The sequence below is a fragment of the Lepidothrix coronata genome, unplaced genomic scaffold, assembly GCF_001604755.1.
Source record: "Lepidothrix coronata isolate B3197 unplaced genomic scaffold, Lepidothrix_coronata-1.0 Scaffold129, whole genome shotgun sequence".
In the NCBI taxonomy this organism is placed as follows: domain Eukaryota; kingdom Metazoa; phylum Chordata; class Aves; order Passeriformes; family Pipridae; genus Lepidothrix; species Lepidothrix coronata.
In genome coordinates, this window is record NW_016690309.1 from 396,912 (window position 1) to 415,437 (window position 18,526).

An 18,526-nucleotide genomic window follows, 5' to 3' on the forward strand; every position below is an offset into this window, starting at 1 on the left:
TTGGATAGCCAATACAGATTTTGAAAAGAGAGAGAGAGAGAGAGAGAGAGAGAGAGAGAGAGAGAGAGAGAGAGAGAAGGAGAGAGAGGAGAGATCCTCCTACCTGGAGCCATAGATTGCAAGATACGTAGTGTTACCTGGGGAAGTCAGAACAAGTAAAAACAGATTGAACTTCAGGGCTCTATGAGGCAGTTGATCAAGATCAGTGCTTGCTCATTCTCTCCCTCAGACTGTCTGTCTTGGGTTTTTGTTTTACCGTTTTGAGCAGCCCTTTCTATTTTTTCTTCCTCCTTAGCTTTAATATCGAAGCCGGTTTCGGTCACCATGGCTCTGGGAAGAGCTGCCTGTCTGCGCGGAGTTGATTTTTTGCAGCTCGGCCGGCTTTGCTCCTGGGTAGCTTCAGCAATGTTCTTGACTGGGATTTAATCGACAAGATCAGTTCGGCTTTTTGTGCAATTTTTATGGCTCAGTCCATTTTCTAGATCATGCACAGAAACTTTCGGAAGTGGATTTTCTACGTGTTTCTATGCTTTGGAGTCATCTATGTCAAATTAGGGTAAGTCCTCGTGCACGACAAATCTCCTCGGCTTTTTGGGTCACGTTAGTGCCGGAGCCGTGAGCGAAATATCGCAAAGGGGAAAAAAGAAAAAAGGCAAAGAAAAGAGGTGACTGTTTCTCTCTCCGCCCCCCGGGTGTCCAGGCAGCCCCCCGAGCACGGCCGTGGGTGTCCCCGGTGCGGGCAGCGCGGCGGGCGGTGCCCGGCGGCGCAGGAGCGCTCCGGCCGCGCCGAGCCTGCAGGGAGCCGCTCGCGGGTGATGACGGATCCTTTTATTTTGTACTGCCTAAGCGAACTTAAATATTATCTCTGGCGTACAGTACCCTCAGAGGAAAAAAAAAAAAAGAAAAGGCAGCCTGACAGAGTTAACTCAGGCGCTGCTGCTGGGACAATAGAGCGGAGCTGAGGTATTACAGAGGCGAAAGGGGCGGGAGGAGGGGAATCCCTGCTCTGAACCTGCGCTCAGGGATTTGGTTTATGCAGGCCTAGACACAATTTGCGTTTCTATCCATCACGCGGACGTGTTGAAATTAACTTGACAACTGGTCTGGCTGCCTCCGCGCCGGAGCGCCCGGGAAGCCAGGCGGGCTCGGCCGGAGGGCTCGGCCCGGGGCCCCGGGGGCGGCGGGGGCTCCGGGGAGCCCTCTGTTTGCTCCTCGGTGTTTGATCGCCGCGATCGAGAGCACGCGGTTATTTCAGTTGCCAAGTTTCGCCCTCTCTCCCTCTGCCTCTCCCCCCGGTGCCTGTATGCCCTTATTAATATTGCTCGTCGCAGTAGGCTGACTTGAGTTGAATTTCCACATTCCTGAGCCCCAGCCGAGTCCTTACCTGTCGAACTACAAACTCTTTAAAGATCCTGTCTTTGCATAGCTGAGGGATTTTTTTTTTTTAATGATCAAGAATGCATAAGGTGAGTTGCAATCCAAAACTGCTCGCTTCCCACCTTGAAATCAATACGGGGAAGAGGAGGGGGGAGCCAAAGGGCAGCCCCCAGAGGCGGGGGAGCGGGGGCAATGCCCCGGAGGGACGGGCAGGCCGGCCGTCAGCGCGGCTCAGCACCCGTCCCGCGGCGGAGCAGGAGGGCAGCGGGGATCGGGAACGGGAAGCGGCCCGGCCCTGCCCGCCGGCCCCGCCGGCGCCGCGGGCGCTGCTCTGGGCACGATGGGACAGCCCGTGCCCGCTGGCGGCAGCCTGGGCAGCGGCAGGAGGGGGCTGGCGGGAGGGAGTCTGCGGGATCCTCTCCAGAGCCGGGGAATAAGGTTAAACGTGGGACCGAGGTGGGGGGAAGGAGTGAACCAGGCTCCTCGGGGGCGAGCAGGGGAGCGGCGCTGCCCAGGCAGGCTCGGTGCCCCCGCGGGAGCTCCCCCAGCCTGGCAGGGGCAGGGCTGTCCCGTTTGCGGGGCGCCGGCGAGACCCGCGGCTGCCCCGGGGCTCCCCAGCAGGTTGCTCGGCGGGCAGCAGCCGGCTCGCATCCACCCCTCGGCGTGTTTGCTCGTTCAGGTGTTTTTGGCAGGGCTCTCGGCCCGCCCCGCAGGTGCCGCCGCGGTGGCCGGCGGAGGATGCGCGGGTGCGGGGCGGGCGCGGGGGACGCTCTCCGCCTTCCCCCGCCCTTCCCGCGGGGAACCCGCGTCCGCCTCTGCCTCGGCCGGAGCACATGCCCGGCCAGGGGTATCTCCAAATCCTGCCTGCTGGAGGCAGGAGGTGTTTCCCGTGCTCGAACCTGTGCAGGGCCAAGTACCTGCGGCGCCCTTTGTCGTAGCCGTGGTCGGCGGTGATGGGCTCTGTCGTCCTCCGGTCTCGGATTGCCGGGGGTTTAGATGAGAAGTGAATTTGCTGAGGCTGTGTATCCGTAAATGAAGCGACGACGGGGTACTCCATCTACTCCAATAGTTGGAGGACTTTCTACAGCACACTCCTCACAGAGCTGCAGGCGAGCTCAAAGACAACACTTTGCAAAATAAGGGCAATGATATTGCTATTCACTTTCGCTGCGGTGAAAGGGAACAGAGGATTGGGCACATGTTACAGCCTGGAAGGCAGATCTCTTTTCGAAACTGATTGTGGCTATATTAGAAGGGGATTCAGAGCAAAACTCACAGGAATGCTGCTGGACTGAGCCTGGAAGTGAAACCGAGCGGACAGCAGGAACAGTAAAAACCCTTGCAGAAACCCTATCAGATCCATCGCCGTGCCTGTAAGGCGATGAGGATACTTCACTTTCTCTGAACAATAGGAGAGAAATTTGCGCTGAGATCCAGGGCTACTTCTAGGCTAGGCATGTGGGCTGCAATTATTTCCTCTTTCATCAGCCACTGGAACTACCATTTTGTTGAAACCATATCCTTGGAGTGTAATGATGCCTTTTCTGGTGAGCTCTTTGCATTGAAAAGGGGAAGATGAAGGCAGATAAAGAGCATTCTGTCTTCCAGAGCATTCGATTGGTTTTCAGCGGGAAGGAGAGCGCCGTCGTGTCAGCCACGGCAAGGAGGGAAGGCTTGGCAGGCTTTTTTTTTGTTTTGCTTGCTGCTGAGCACGTGTTCGTGTCTTAATAAAACGTGCTAAATGGTCCCCTTTCGGTGTCAAACATGACACCGAGGAGAGAGAAAATAACGCAATACATAAGCTGTTGGGCGGGGCGGGGCGACACGGCAGAGTCCCATAAAGAAACCGCTGTGTCCAGTTAGGAGTAGAGGGCAAGGTCCCACTCAGGTAGTCATTCCTCTCAGGAAATTCCTCCTGTTCTCGTTTCTATTTCCTATCCCCTAGTTCGCTGGAGAAACAGGAGTGAGGTGAAGCATCCCTTGATGTTTCTGTCGATGACGTTTCTGTCCAGGCACAGAAGCTTAAAGTTTCTGCAGCTCTGCCGACTCCTCGTAACCCCCCGCTAAAACAGGTCACATCAAATATTGACCTCGGGAGGATTGAAACAGAAATGTTTCCTGCCAAGATCGCAGAGCATTCGGCTCCCGTTTATTTAATAAATACATCAGAAACTAGGCATCACAGCAGTACCACAGATACAAATCACAGCGGATGCTCTGGGATAAGTGATGTGATCTTCGGGAAGATGGAGTCGCGGGTAATACCCGGATCAGGGAGTTGGGGCAAACACCACCTTTTCCCTCTTTATTCTGGAAGAAAAGAAGGGCGACAGCCGGACAGCGCCAAGGGGAGCGGGGAGGAGGTCACGGTGCGGTCAGAGGGACGCGGGCGGCGGGAGCTGACGCTGCCCAAGGCAGCAACGAAAGGTGCCAGCAGCCCTTCTGGGGGCGGCGGGGACGGGGCTGGGGGCTCACAAGGCTGCGGGCAAGGACACTCAGCCCACCCCGGGGCGGCCGGAGCGCTCCGCTCCCCCTCGGCACTCCCAGGGACGCTGCGGCAAGAACGGGACCTCTCTCCTCCCTTACAGCGGAGCTCGCCTCGGCTTTGCGGCGTTCGCAGCAAAAGGCCAACGAAATCCCGCTGCCCTCGCCGTCCCCGGGGCTGTCCGGCCGTGGGGAGCACCCCCTGCCCTCGGCAGGAGCGGCCGGGGCGCGGCCTCGACGGCGGCAGCACGTGGAGCGCCGGGAGCAGCGGCGAGGCCCCGGGAGCGACCCCGCGGGATTGGCCCCTTCCTGCTCCCCGGCCCCGCCACGGGCACCCACCGTGGTGCCGCCGCCTTCCCTGCCCTCCCCGCCGGCCCGACACCCGCTCCTTTGGGGTCTCTTCGTTCCCTGCTTTCCCCCGGCACTGGACTTGCAGCTCGGTGGGATACCAGGAACACCCGGTTCTGCCCAGAAAGGACCCCGGTGTTTTGCCCGCCGGGCGCACCTTTCAAGCCCTTCCCGGCTTCCAACGTGCCCTTCTGCTGGACTCTCCTCAGGCTTGGAGCAAGAAAGGAACCGCGGCTGGGAATAGAGAATTAATAGGGGAAACCCCCCCCCCACAAACCCCCAACCAAATAGTTCATTCGTGCCTTCTCTGTTTCATCTGCCCGACTCTGATGTCGGCAACCATTTCAGTGCCATTCTGCCCCGTTTTGTCCAAAACACACCTGTTTATGGCAGAAGGAACGACAGATACTGAAGTGCCCATATTAGGTTTTATCGACAATACTTCTCTTCCAGTATGACATAATTTAATTGAAGGGAATATTTTCGTCTTCAATCAATAAAACAAGTGTTATCTCGCTATCCCCGTCTGACATACGTATAGAAACCATTTGGATGGAATTTAGCAGGTTATTCTCACCATCATCATCATTAATTTTTGGACATAATAACCGGCCCGTAGTTTTAGAATAAAAAATAACTCCTCGAACAGAAACGGCACGATTTGGTTTCTTTATACGACTTTTCTCCCTCTACAAAACTGAGCTGTGGATAAAATCATCTTCGATCCGAAAACTGTGGAAATCGGCGATCCGTCTTCGTTTCAGTTGGACTGGGTCAAACTCTGCCAACACCAGTTCGCAGTTTTCCAGCGCCAGCATTTTTACAATTCATTTTCCCCTTCTTCTGTCCCCATGGCACATCTTTAAAAGCCATCGCACATTTAAAGTGTATGTTCGAGGCGGAACAAATGCTAGAGATAAAATGTCCAGGGTGGCTGCTCGTTCTCCTCCACGTTCATCACAGCTGTCCCAGGCACAGCCCGCGGGTCACAGAGGGGAGCGGGACACACGTCGCTGTGTCTCCCGCTGTGTGTGCACCGCACACACACTTACGGAAGTATAAATACGACCATTTAAAAATCTTAAGTAATTATGAATAAGACGATTCTGGGATGTAAATAATCGTTGAAAGGCTTAAGCTTCTGTCTTGTTAATCGAGATCAGCGTTTCTCGAAAGGACGTTGACTGCCGCGGCGTCTGTGCTGAACTTCAAGGTGAAAGTGGTTAGAGCAACCAAACGCCGAGAAGATTTTTACCGCATATCGGGCGGCATACGACGTTTTTGCACCAGTTCTGCAATTCCCATTCCGTCTGACGGAATATTTCGTTGTGTCGCGGAGACAGCTGCGCCCATGTGCTGGGACTGGTTAACTGGAGGAGGTGTTCCCAGGGTGTCTGGGAGAGCTCTTAGCCAAGAGATCTCCTTCAGTCAGTAGGCAATTAACCTGAGACGAACATTTGCAGACTCAGAAGACTTCGGAGCCTGGTTCTTGCTCATTTCGGCTGCATTTGTGTTAAAGTCTCTGCAGTGCCCGTTTCTCTTTTTGGGGTTCGTTTCCGAACCCCAGCCCGGCATCCGCAGCGCACGTACTGCACCGTGGCACTAAGCCCTTTGGAGAAAAAGGACAGACGGCCAAGGAGGCAAAGAGGAAAAGCGGCATGACTGTCTCCTGCACGACTGGGGCCACGCGGGGCGAAGGGGTCCTGCCCCTCCGGAGCGGGAAGGGTCGAGCATGCCGGTGCCGAGGGGCAGGAGCCGCCCGGCTCGGGGGGAACGCGCGGGAGAGGCAACTAACCTGCCGGGGAACGTCTCTGCGGACTGGCAACTTCTCGGGAAGGAGCGAGGGAGAGGGGAGAGAGGAGCCGACAGCTCTTCCTGCAGGAGCGGCGAGGTGTGGGGAGCCAGGAGCCTCCGGCAGACGCCCCCCGCTCGCCCCCCTACACCGGCTATTCTAGACCAGTCCTTCCCCTTCCCTGCTCTCCTGCGAAACCCAACCTCGCCAGGAAGCTGCGAGTGTGCATGGCTATTTCTCACTCACGCAGGCTACGACTATATATATATATACTTTTTTTTGAAAGTTCCGCCTGAAACTGAAGCTGAATTTTCAACACCGGGGGGACAACAAGAGCCAAACCCCCGCAGAGGTTGGACGGACGGCGGAATCCTTCGGGAGAACTGGGGCAACTGCCCACAATAAAGCAGTTAACCGTGATCCGAGCTGGGAGCTGCCAGCTCGCTCGGGATCTCTCGCAGGGCGAGCCAAGGGTGCCACAGCAGGGGCAGGGAGCCTGCAGCCCCCGAGCGCGGGGGAGAGTTAAAAATGCTCCGTGGAGCGGGTGAGGAGCGCCTGTGGGGCGAGGCGTGTGGAGAGAGCTCAGCCAGGGAGCACGGATTCATTGCAGCCCAGGCTAGATCAGTGTCTCTCTATTGTCATCCTCCCCTTAAAAAAAAAAAAAAAAAAAAAAAAAAAGGAGAGGGAGAGAAAAAAGTAGGCGGATTGCAGTGACTGACTGCCCAATGGCAGCCCTGGGTCTCAGGAGAGTTACAGAGAGAGGGAGAGAGAGAGAGAGAGGCACTTTCTGCCATCCAAATCCTTTAAACCATCCTCATTCCAACACGAGAACCCACTGTAACAACTTCCAACCACTGAGACATGACAGGCAGGAGCCCAGAGGCAGCAGCAGCAGCAAGAGCAGCAGCACCAGCACACACTCTGCACAGGGAGCAGCATTAGCACCAGGGGAATACTACACACAACAATACAAACAAACAAACAAACAAACAGACAAAGCCCCCCCAAGCCCAAGGGACTGGATTCCAACTCAGATTCAAGCCACAGCTGACACCAAAAAGGGTGGGAAATTACGACCAGGGGGGGCCAGAAAGGAATAACCAAGGAAGCGAACTCCAAGAGTGTAAACGGGATTCAGCCATGATCCTTTTTTCATCTCGCAGTGTGTTACTCTCAGTGTATTACCCTCAGATTTTCCTCATCCTTACCAGTGGGAGTTACCTGTAAGTGATCCAGATTTTTTTTTTTTCAAATACTGTTTGCAATGCCCCCGCTAGCAGCTACCTATGGGCAGAGGGCAGAGCGAGCAGAGGGAGCCGGCAGCAGCCAGCCCGGGCGGCAGCTCCGCGCGGTGCGTGGCGGTGAGGATGGTGGTGGTGGCGGTGGCGGCGGAGGAGGAGGAGGAGGAGGAGGAGGTGCTGCGCCGGTGGCGGTGCCGGCGCTGCCGGTCGGAGCCCGCCGGGGAAGGGACGCACGGCCAGGTAACCGCGGGGCTGCCCCGCCGGCCGGGCCGGGGCCCGGCGTGCCCGCAGCGGGGGCGGCGCACCTGGGAGGGCGGCGGGGCACGGAGCGGCCGGCGTCTCCCCTGGGGACTCCGACCCCGACTCCTCCTCCTGCCAGACCGGAGATGGGCATCGCTCGGCGCCCGTCGGGGCAGCCCGTGTGAGCGCCGGGAGCCCGCGGAGCCGCAGCCGGCGGCGAGAGCCCGGGCCGGGCCGGGCCGGCCGCGGGGAGCCCTGTCGGGCGCTGCCTTCGCTCCGGAGGGATCCCCAGTCCCGCAGTCAGGGCTGGCTCCAGGACCTTTTCCTTGTGAGGAAGGGGGTGGAGGTAGGGGTGGGGGAAATGAGAGTCGGTGGGTGGGACTGCGAGGAATTTCGGTCTCTTTTTTTAATATCTATATCTGCGTCTAACGTTGCGGTGGATAAGGAGCGGCCGGGCCGGGCCGTGCGGGCTGCGGACAGACCGTCGCCGTGGTGCTGCGGCGGGTCCCCGGCAGGTCCCTGTGCCCGCGCTGGGTGTCGGGGGCGGCGGGCGCGGGTCCCCCGCCGGCCCGAGCGGAGCCGGGCCCTTCTGGGGCTGCAGCCGGAGCCCGAGGGGCTGCGGGGACCTGTCCCGGGCTCTGCTCCCCCGCACTCCGGACGGGGCAGCCGTGGGGAGACCAGGGCGCTGGGGGCGGCAGGTACCCGGCCGCAGGAGCCGGTTTAAAACCGGCGAGCCTTTTCCCTCCCTTGAGCATCCCCCCAGCGCCGGGGCACGGCAAGACCCCCCGTGCCGGGACGCGGGGCCCGGGCCCGGGGGAGCTCCGGGAAGCGCAGCGGGCGGTTCGGGGCCGGGCCGGGCTGCCGGGGCCGCGGCGGAGGGGCTCCCCTCGGGCGGGGATGGGGAACCCGCCTCGGCATCCCCGGGCCCGCATCCACCTCGGCTGCCGGGGCCGGACGGGTTTCCCTGCTCTCCCACCCCCGTGTGACCTCAGACTCTTTCGTATCCCGACGGGTGCAAATTTGAGTTCTTATACCTGAACTGCATGTGGATTTTTATACATATATATATATATATATATATATATATTTTTTTTTTCCTCTGTATGCATGCATGGGAGAACATGCATATAAGCAAGCACGTGTGCGTGTGTTCCTCTGCGTGTGTGTGTGTGTGTATTTTCTGTGGGCTGTGGAAAAAACACAGCCCACCGCTACAGGAGAAAAATAGGAATAAACACAGGCATAAAAAGAAACTAAAAGCCTATTTCTGCATTCTTAATTCCTAATGAAATGCACATGTCTTGGCTACCGATTTTTAAAGGCGCTTAGATTTATGGAAGCACGTTAGGTTTAATTCAGCCAGAGGCTGTTTCTGTTCTCGGGGGGGATATGTCTACTGGGTAGGTGACCGATAGCTTGTAAAAAAAACCTTGCCGTGCTATCTTTGGTTTTGCTTTCTTTTTTTTTTTTTTTTTAGACAGGAGGAAGAAGTCATGATAAATAAATAAATACACCCTTTTAATATAAGCGTAGCCATATTTTTCTCAAACCCGTAGGAAATTACTATCCTACAAAGTTTTCCTTCTATAAATAGTTCAAATCTTAAAACAAAAGTTTTCAACCGCACGCCAGATGCTGGGATGCTGGCGGTTTCCCTTGCTGTGTGACATAATTACAAGGTCCGATAGCAAAAGCTATAGAAGTATAATAATAATACTAAGGCGACTGTTGAGGGGAAATACAAGGGAAGCAATGCCTACTTTATTTTGAGCCAACTGCCTGGGGATCTTTTGAGCGCTGCCCCGCGACAATGAGAAGTTGTGGCGGCGGATAAATAATGCTCTCTCGCCTTCCCCTGGGCCGTCCCCAGTTCATCCCCTCCGCGGCGGGTCACTCGGAGCTGGACCCGCGGAGCCGGGGCCGAGGTGGCTATTGCAGCCCAGCAGAGCAGAAGGGAAAGGGATCAGGAGGTGAAACCCAACAAAGCAGAGCCCCAGGGCGACGCGCACCTCCCTCCATCCATCACTCCGGAGGGACGGAGCCGGTGCCTCTCCGGGGAGAAGGCAGCGCTACCGGGCCCCCCGGCCCCGCTCCCCCGCCGTGCCGTCCCCGGCCCCGCTCGTTGTGTCCCCACGGCCCCCGGAGCGGGGCGGCGGCGGCAGAGCCGCGCGGGCTGCGATGCTGCACCTCGCTCCCCTTGGGAAGCGAAAGGGAAGAGGAGTTATTTCAGTGCTCAGTGGAGAGCAGCCTAGCGCATTTGTGGTGTTTATCTGGTGGGTAAATATACTTCTCTGGCTTACTAATGGTAGCTTTTGAAGATTAAAGCATAGTAGAGCCTGTTCGAGCATTATCTGCCGGTGTCTGTTCCTGTTACCCTCACCCTCCGGAGGGGAGGATGCCTCCCAAGCTGCTGTTTAGTGAGCTCTCAGGGACTGTCAATGGTTATGTTAATTTTCCCCCGAGATCTCTATCATCTTTCGGCTATGGGAGTGACTCCTCGGTTTCTGCATTGCCGCTCCTTCAGGGATAAAGACGTAACTACTCTGAGATGCGGCGGGCGAGCAAATGGAGTGCGGAGTGTCCGTGCTCAGTCGCGCCCGGTTATTCTACCACAAAACCTGTAGAGCAAAAATCCCATCGTGATGAAATGGCATTATAAGAATGGAAAAAGCAATGCTGAAATGAAGAAGGCATCGGGGCCTCAGTGCTTTGTGTGCAATAGCTGTGAAGGAAGTTAAGTTACTGTAGACTACATCCAAAATTATTTTAAAGAACCATCTCCTTTATAAAACGGTTTCTGTATTGTGAATGTACTGTCTGATAAAGTCATCTTCTTCGGGGTGCTCGCCTGCTAACCTCTGGCCCGCTGGGGCACTGTAAACATTTTTACAAACAGAAGCAATTAGTGCCTGACTTTGGGAAAAAGGAAACTCACTTTGGCTCGAACAGCTGGTAGTGGGATGATTGATGCCTTTTAATGCATTGGACATATTTTGGTAATCCAATTAAATATTTAAAGTATAGATCTGCCATTTAATAATATCAATGCAGTTAGTATAAATGTCTAAACCCGAGGATTATATGCAATAGTGACACCATTTCTTGCAATGCACGTTGAAGTGTGCATGTGTCTGTACACACACACATATTTGGCTGCTTCTAAATGCAATGGTGCTTGTCCATTTTCCATTTGTGTACCCCTTTCGCTGTTCATGTTCTTTGGGGCTGGATGCATTCACCAGCAACATGACAATCGGTTCTTAAGAGGCTTATTTGGGGGATTATCTGCTGGTACATAGACAGCTAATTCAGTTATTTGCTATAAAGTGAGTGGGAATAACTCCTAAGAGAGCGTGTGTATGTAGGAATAGCAGCACAAATCTTCAAAGTGGATCCCTATTCTAACACTATAATACAACAAATAATTTATATCGGTGAGTAGATATTACTGCCTGGTTAGGAAATGTAGGGGGATAAAAATCCTCTGCACATCTTGCATCTGTTCTGCTGGTGCTCCCACGTCCTTACAATTCCATACCCTTTACAACATGGCTTCTCCATGCTTGTGGGAGGTGGGTTAGAAGGAATGTATATTTTTCCTATGCCTGCAGGAAACTGCTCATGCCTAAAGATTGCCCTAAAGATTCCCTAAAGGACTGCTGGACAGAGTCCCTGGAGTTTGTGTGCAGGGAGGGAGGGAGCAGTGCAGCAGAGGGCAGCCCACGTGCCCTGGGGGGCACAGCCGGTGAGGGGACAGGGGGCACAGCCTCACCAGTGATGCCAGCAATGCCTCCCTGCCAGCTGGGACAGTCGGGATGCCCCCTCTTCCCATCCTGGTCAGATCAGGGCAGGATCATCCTCTGTGATTAAGGCTGTTATGGGAACAGGATTGTCTCTGGCTCAGTCACTGGGCTGTGGTGTAAATCCATCATTTCCCTGCTTTTGCGCCTTGTTCATAACTGAGACTTTAGGGCAAGTTTGCTCCCTTAGCCTCTATTTGTGCAGTGTCTTATGCCTGAGGAGAGCTGAGATCCTCAGATTGTTCTTTTACATGGTACTGTAATAATAGCCCTCTATAAGAGGATTTGGAATTCCACTTCACCATCCCCTAGAGATGTGTTGGCTTATAGACAGAACAGGTGAATCTCCAGAGGGTATCAGCTGTCTTCTGGATCACCTAAAGCTAGCTTTAGCATTAGCTAAAATGAGAAATGAGCAGAAATGAGAAAGATAAAGGGTATTTTCACTCTGGGCTGCCATAAGCACTGTGAGCTTGGCATGCCTGACTGGTACAGGCTATTTCCCTGTATTGAAGGAGCTACAGAAAGATGGGAGAGTGATTGTGATATGATTTCTTGGTAGCTCTAGAAGATAAAGTCCATCATTTCACTGAGACACCGAGAATAAAATTCTCTGTCTAAAACCACAGAGCTCTGGTAAATCTGTGACTGGCTACTCTTCTCCATGCCAAGGTCTCCATCAAGCACTTGAGTTCTGAACATCCTTGAATCCAAATGCATTTGGATGAAGGCAACTCTCTCAATCCTTCGTGGCAATTAGTTCTGGGAATTAGATGTTTAGCACAGCTTGAAATTGAAAAAAACAATGACTTAAGTAATGATAAGGAAAGGTGGCAGCATCCAGAATTTGTAGGATGAAGCATGGAATTATTACATATGTTGCATTACCAACACAATAGTGGGTATAAAGCAACATGAAATATTTAGATGAGTAGGTAAGATTAAATGCAGGTATGTTTGCATATTAAACACCCAACAAGGCTAATCCCTCAGAAGACAACATTTCAAAGGAGGTGTTAAAGTGCTAAACAAAGTGATTGCAATTACACAGTTATACTGACAGGCACCTCTCATGCAGTGGTGCAGTGCCCTGTGTGTACCTGGCACTGTGTCCTGCTGCAGGTAGAACGTGTGTTCTCAGTGCAGGGACTGTGTCATTTGGGCTGAAATGCTGACAGAGAGCCTCTTTAACCCTCTAGTCCTCCCAAGTAACCACAAGCAACAGAAAGCTGGGACCAGCTATAGATCAAAGGAGCTCTGGAGACGTGCTGACACCATGTGTTACAGAACTGGTTGTTGTTGCAAGCCCAATTTCTTCAGCCCAGAACCTCTGTACATTGTTTTACCCTCAGTGGACTCTTACCAGTGCCTTTCATGCCTGCTGGCAAAGCCCCTCCAGCTGCTAACTGCCTGACAGATGGCCCTTTGCAACTCCAGGTTCACCTGTCCGCTTGGTTCTTCTCATCCTATTTGCTCTTTCCTCCTTGATGCTGCACTGCCCTCCTGTAGAGCATCACCCCAGCCTGCCCCAGGCACAGAACTGACAGAGTGCAACAGAAGTGCTCTGTGTGGAAGGGTTGTATGAGAACCAGCCAGGCCTCTCTCCATGAGAACCCTCCATGACTCCTGTGTTCTGGGATTGTGCCATGCACGTGTGAATACCCTGTCCATGAGCTGAACAAACTTGTCACTGAAAGCTCCAGCCTTACAAATCCAGAATTATGTAGAGGCTAAGGAAGTCCAGGAGGGTAGGCATAGGCGTGCTCTGGAAGAGACTCCAGGGAAGGCAGGTTCCTGGGCAATGTCTTTCAGTCTTTTAAGGGTTATTAGCACCCTTTCCTTCTCTTTTACTCTCCCTTCAATCCTCCTCCAAAGGTAAAAGGATATCTTTTCTCTCCATTGTGAGAGCTACACAGGACTTGCTCTCCACTTCTTGCCAACTCCTATGCATTTGCTTTTGCTACAACACATGCCTGAGGAACATTGCAAATACTTCAGCTAGAGAAAGTGTGAAGAAATTATAGATGCAGAGATTAAATATTTTCTCAGTAGGTTTTTCTGTCCGTATGCAATGCACTTCTATAATTTTTTTCCTCCTGTTACTGCCTAAATGATGTTAGGACAAATCATTAGATAACATGCTAATATGCATGATAACATGCATGATAATGGAACCTTTTACGAAAAAGTTGTCTTCTCCATGTCTTCTTTTCTTTCTAAAAGTCACTTTTCTGGATAGTACAATGGAGCTGAAAGTTAACTGCCTTGTTCAGTTCTAAGGGAGTACAGGCAGTTTTTCTGAAGTTAAGGTAGATGAGGCCAAATAGTTGCTCTCATCATAAAAACATTTTTATTCTACTAGGATATGACAGCAAGATGATTATCACCTATTAATTATTTTACAGCAAATCATATCTTTAGAAAATTTCAAGACAGGCTAAATCAGAGTTACTGTATTTTTTTCTGGAAATGATTTTAATAGTGCATACAGTTTATACCCATGCTGCAGTCACAGTTCTGAACATTTATTTTCTTTCCAGCCTGTGCTTGTGGATCAGATTTCCATCAACAAAGGATAAAATTCATATTTATGCAAAAATCCCACAATCATCACGGTGACATAGTCTTGTTCCAGCTCTTTGTCCAAGGTCAGATTTCCCCCCAGGTTCCTAAAAAGTTAAAAAAAGGACATCCAGTGGTACAGCAAGTGTGCAAATGAGGGCAAATCCAGGCTCAGGTGTTTGACACGCGGCAGAAGAATTTTCCTCTGTGTGGTGGCACCAAGTCCACTGGTCTCTGCGTGTCCCAAATGCTTTATTTGAAGCAGAGACACCCTGTTGCTCATCAGTGGCAGCACTTTCCCAGCTGGTGGGGCTCGGTGGGCTCTCCTGGCAGATGGGTGGTGCGAGGGCAGCACTGATGAGTTGCATCCTTCCACCAGCATGGACTTGGAATGCACAACAAAGGCATTCAAAATCATGTCCTCCTGGATGGCCACTACTCAGATCTGTGCAGCACTTCGGGAAGCTCTTATACCTTGTCTTTTCAGTACTGAGGGCCTGAGGCTTCTCTCCCCTGGGGTCACATCCACAGCTCAGCAAGCTGATAAAGCAGGAGCAGCTCTGGAGTGACTCTGGCGCAAGCAGGAGGAGAATCAAACAGAAAGTCAGCACAAGCCTCGTTCTTCCAGTATCCATTTGAATACAGCCTTGGCACAGGCTGCCATTTTATGCAATTTATAGGGAATGTGGCCATAGTTCTCAAGAACACACAGCAAAAGCAATATTAACAGGAGGCCATGTCAGACACAACCCAAAAGCGGTTCTATGGCCATTGAAAGAATCATGGCCTGTGGAACCAGCAAGAGCAGACATAAAGCCAAAACATTATTTATTTTTTTTAGGGGAGAAGCACTTCAAAAGCCCTGCAGCATTTGCTGTTACATGCAAGGCATTGCAGGGCAACCCAGCTTTCAAAGCTGGAACTGAGCATGAGCCAGAAAGGTCTGTCTGCCTTCAAGCAGGGCCTGGAAAACACAGGGAGATGTATTTAATTTAAAATTCTCAAGTGCTGCAGTACTGGGACTGGATATCATATCCACCCTCCTAATCTGGCTGAAGTGAGACATAATTATGAAATGTGACTACCATTTAATAATAGTTTCTTTCATGCAAGGATCATAAGTGAATTAATCCTACCAGTATTGAAGTGAATTGGGCAAGGATCGTTTCCCTCAGTGCTGGGGGAATGCAGCAGCTGCTCTGTGGTGCCCCGTGCCCAGCAGAGCTGTGTGGACATGCAGGACCAGCACCAGTCCCGACATCCCTGGCAGCAAGGCAGGAAAGCATCTCAAAAAGCCCAAGCACAACTCTAGTTGATCTGGACCCTGGCCAGTGCCAGCCCCTCTAAAGATTGCACTATTCCGGGGTGGGTTTTGCTCTGTGGTGAGCACAGGAAAGGTCCGAGACTGGCCCAATGCCCAAGATGCTGAACAGCAGCATCATGAGTGCTGCCTGCCTCTGTTTCCCACAGCTTTAATGGGGCAATAACAGAGCTGGCAAGGCTTGAAGGGAGGGGAGGGGCAGGAGAGCAAAGCTGCCACAGCACTTTGGAAAGAGAAAACTTGGCGTAAGTGCCACATCATCGCTTTCAGGGACTCTTTGTGACCACAGGCAGCAGAGATGGTGTGATTGTGTCGCACCTGAGACGCGGCTTCGCCATCCCCTGCTTCAGCACCACGTCCAGCCTGGCCTCGGGGACAGCTCGGGGAAAGTGCTGCTGACCCACGTCCCGAGGTCACTTCCGACAGAGCCCTCTCCTGCCGCAGGAGCCTTCCCGTGGGAGCCAGGCTTGGCACCAGAGCCGGCCCGGGGTGCCAGGGGCTGCCGGCAGGCAGGACATGGTTAAGGGAACGGCCACATCTCTCATGACTCCTCTGGCTGCTCGCCAGGGAGCCATGTGACTCCTTGGTTAAAAGAGTCCTCTCAACCATGAGACACTTTTTTTCCCCCCTCTGGTTGTACCTTTTCTTTTCTGAAGCTAAAAGAAAACAAAACGTACCCACAAAACTTTCCACATTAAAGTTACATTGTAGTCGGATGACTCAGGGTGAGAAATTCAAGGGGAATGAAGAGGAAGGGGAACATTCCTGAATCAGACCTGTTGTGCTGAGCCTTAAGGAAGAGGAGGATTTTGCTGGTTGGAGAAGAGCACTGCTGTACAGCACAGTGAGCAAGGAGCAAAGGATGGGGCTTAAATCTCTTCCCTGCTGCTCTGGACTACTGCTAAATTCGTCAGGATAGCGTCAAACCCAGTGGACTTTGACGCTATCAAGAAGGCTGAGGGTGGGAGTGCAAATAAATATGGTGTCATCTGATTCACAGTAAATTCCTTTTTCTCCACTCCCATGGCCTAAAGGGTACATCAACCAGCTTTACAGTTTTGGTTGGTTTTGGTTGGTTTTTTTTTTTTTTTTTGGGCACCTCTTACCACAGTATCTGAGCACTGCCCATAATAATTAGATTGGCACATCCCTAGTAAGCTTCCTGGAGTCTTTTGTTCCTCTGCTTTCTCTGTCTCTGGGGAGCTCTGCCCAGCATAGGTGCTTCTGAGGGGAGGGATGGGGTCAGGTTATTGTTGTTAATGTCACTCTGGTTATGGTGTAAAAGATGTATCAAAGAGGAAGTTCTTGCACTGTGACCTAAAGGTCATCAGACTCTGGATTAGGCTAATCTCTGAAAGTTGGTTCCCCAGACAGATCCTTTCAACCGAGAGTAACTTACCTCTAGGCACAGAGCTTTGTCTGGGGTTTTATGATCTTCCTTGTTCCAGAGAAGCTCAACTGTCCTGGCAGAGGCAGAGGTTTGGTCTGGCTTGTCTTGCTGGGCCCTGATCCATTAATTGCTGTGTGGAGGTCAGGCTTCACCCTTGACCTGGGGAAGAAGGAGAGCAGGGAAGAGAGAAGGACCTGCCTGCAGAGGTGACGTGCACAGCACAACCTCAGCCCAATGTGTGCCGGGCACTGGGATGTCAGTCTGCTGTTCTCATGGGCAGAGCACTTTGCAAGATGTAAAGCCTCTGTCTCACTTCGACCTTATCCTCTTTTTGGAGAAAAAGGGCAAAACATTCTGAAAATTGCCAGTCAAGCAATTTTCCAGGCTCGTCCATCTGTTTGGGACTCTTGCAGGCTGCACTGAGTGGCTGGAGAGCAGCAAGTTCGGGGATGTGCACGAAGCAGTAACACAGAATGCAAGCTGTGCAGAGGGTGTGGGGTGCTGGACAGGACTCAGCAATAACAGCTTGCTCCTTGCTTTGGAACCTCCAAACACAGACATGCTTCTGAGCAGAACCTCAGCACCCTCCTGGTGTAAATACTCACTTGGAAGGAATGCACCCGAGAGGAGCATGTGTGCCTGGCCCTCCGTGCTCCTCTGCTGTCCCCACCCCAGCTGCACAGCGCGTGAAGCCAATTCCCCAGCAACAAGACTTGGCAGGTGGCACCTGATGAGATAATTGTGCCCCTGGGACATTAGGAGGCATGAGGTGCAGCCAGGTGCTCCTGATCTGTCCATGGGTGTGATTTCTGTGGTAACCACACCCTCAAGTGTTGCCTTACTGCAATTAGGAAATTTGTTCAGTTTGGGTCAAGTACTTCTGTTAGGGTGCTCTTCACATCTAACATGTGTTGGCATGGCAGGAGCATGTGGATGTCCAGGGTCAGGCAGTGGCCTCGGCTGAGTGGTATTCCTCCAGCCAACAGGGAAGAAGTCCTACTTCCCAGCACCTTGATCTCTGCTTATTGCCAAATCTGGACCTTCCCTTCCTGCAAACCCACTGATCTGAACATTAACTCAGGTGTAAATAATGAAATCGCTCCCTTAGATGAGATGCTCCATTTTGGCTGTCACAGATGAGGAACCTTTTAGCAGCTTGCCACTTTTGCTTCCTGGGACTTCTATTTTGCAAGAAGTGCTTTAAAAACTTACACATAAGAGGGCTATGCTGCAGGAGAGATCACATGACAGTTCCTTTCTGTAGGTTGAAGATTCCTTGCTGTCACAGGCTGCCCTGCACTGCAGCCTTGCTGTCAGTGTGGAAGGTGGTGTTAAATCAGTCTGTTAGTGAAAAATGCCAGTCAGATATTCACCCCTTCTTATGAAAGACTTGGTGCAACAAGGTCCAGCAGACAATGAGGTGCCCTGGCTGTCATGGAGGTGAATAGGAAAGGGGGGCCTCGAGTAAATTGCAGAGTTTGTTCCCCATTACTTTCCTTGGGCACAGCTCTCATGGCTTGCCATGTTTGCTGCACTGCTGTAAAAGGCATGAAATGAAACAGCCCAGAAGGGGCTTGAGGTTCTGCCAAAATCTTGCTGTGACTTTGGGGAAGCCTTTCCTGCCTGTGTGCAGGAAAATTCTTCCAGCGTTGCCTGCCGGACCTGCAAGCGGGGCAAGATCCCTCTGTGCCTTCACACAGGCAAGCACGTGCAAAGCTTGTGCCATTTGCCCTTCTCACAGCCAGCCCAGGTGCTGCCCAAAGTTCCACTTTAAACTTTGGCTCCACCCTAACATTGCCTGAATAACTGCAGGATTTAGCTCACAATATTTTGTTAGGGGAGTGCTGTTTATTAGAAAGAAGGAATGATGTATTCTACCTCTCCAAAAATGAAAACCCCTTTCAGCACTGACAAAAGCCCTGCTTTTCTTCATATTGCCCAAATAGGACTTTTTGATGTGTATCAGATCTT

The 18,526-nt window shown here is 52.5% G+C and overlaps 1 protein-coding gene across 3 annotated transcripts in view; it reads left to right on the forward strand.

Moving 5' to 3' along the window:
- Positions 1 to 357: 357 nt before the first annotated feature.
- WNT7B (Wnt family member 7B) overlaps positions 358 to 18,526 on the forward strand; it is an 84,439-nt gene continuing 66,270 nt past the window's right edge. Inside the window, exon 1 of one of the 3 annotated variants that reach the window (XM_017826637.1) lies at positions 358 to 556. In XM_017826637.1, coding sequence (XP_017682126.1) covers positions 486 to 556 — 71 coding nt within the window. In that variant the 5' untranslated portion in view covers positions 358 to 485. Of the gene's footprint in view, positions 557 to 1,369; positions 1,467 to 6,808; positions 7,225 to 18,526 lie in introns of those variants that run through there. The other 2 variants (XM_017826638.1, XM_017826636.1) reach the window with 2 other exon arrangements.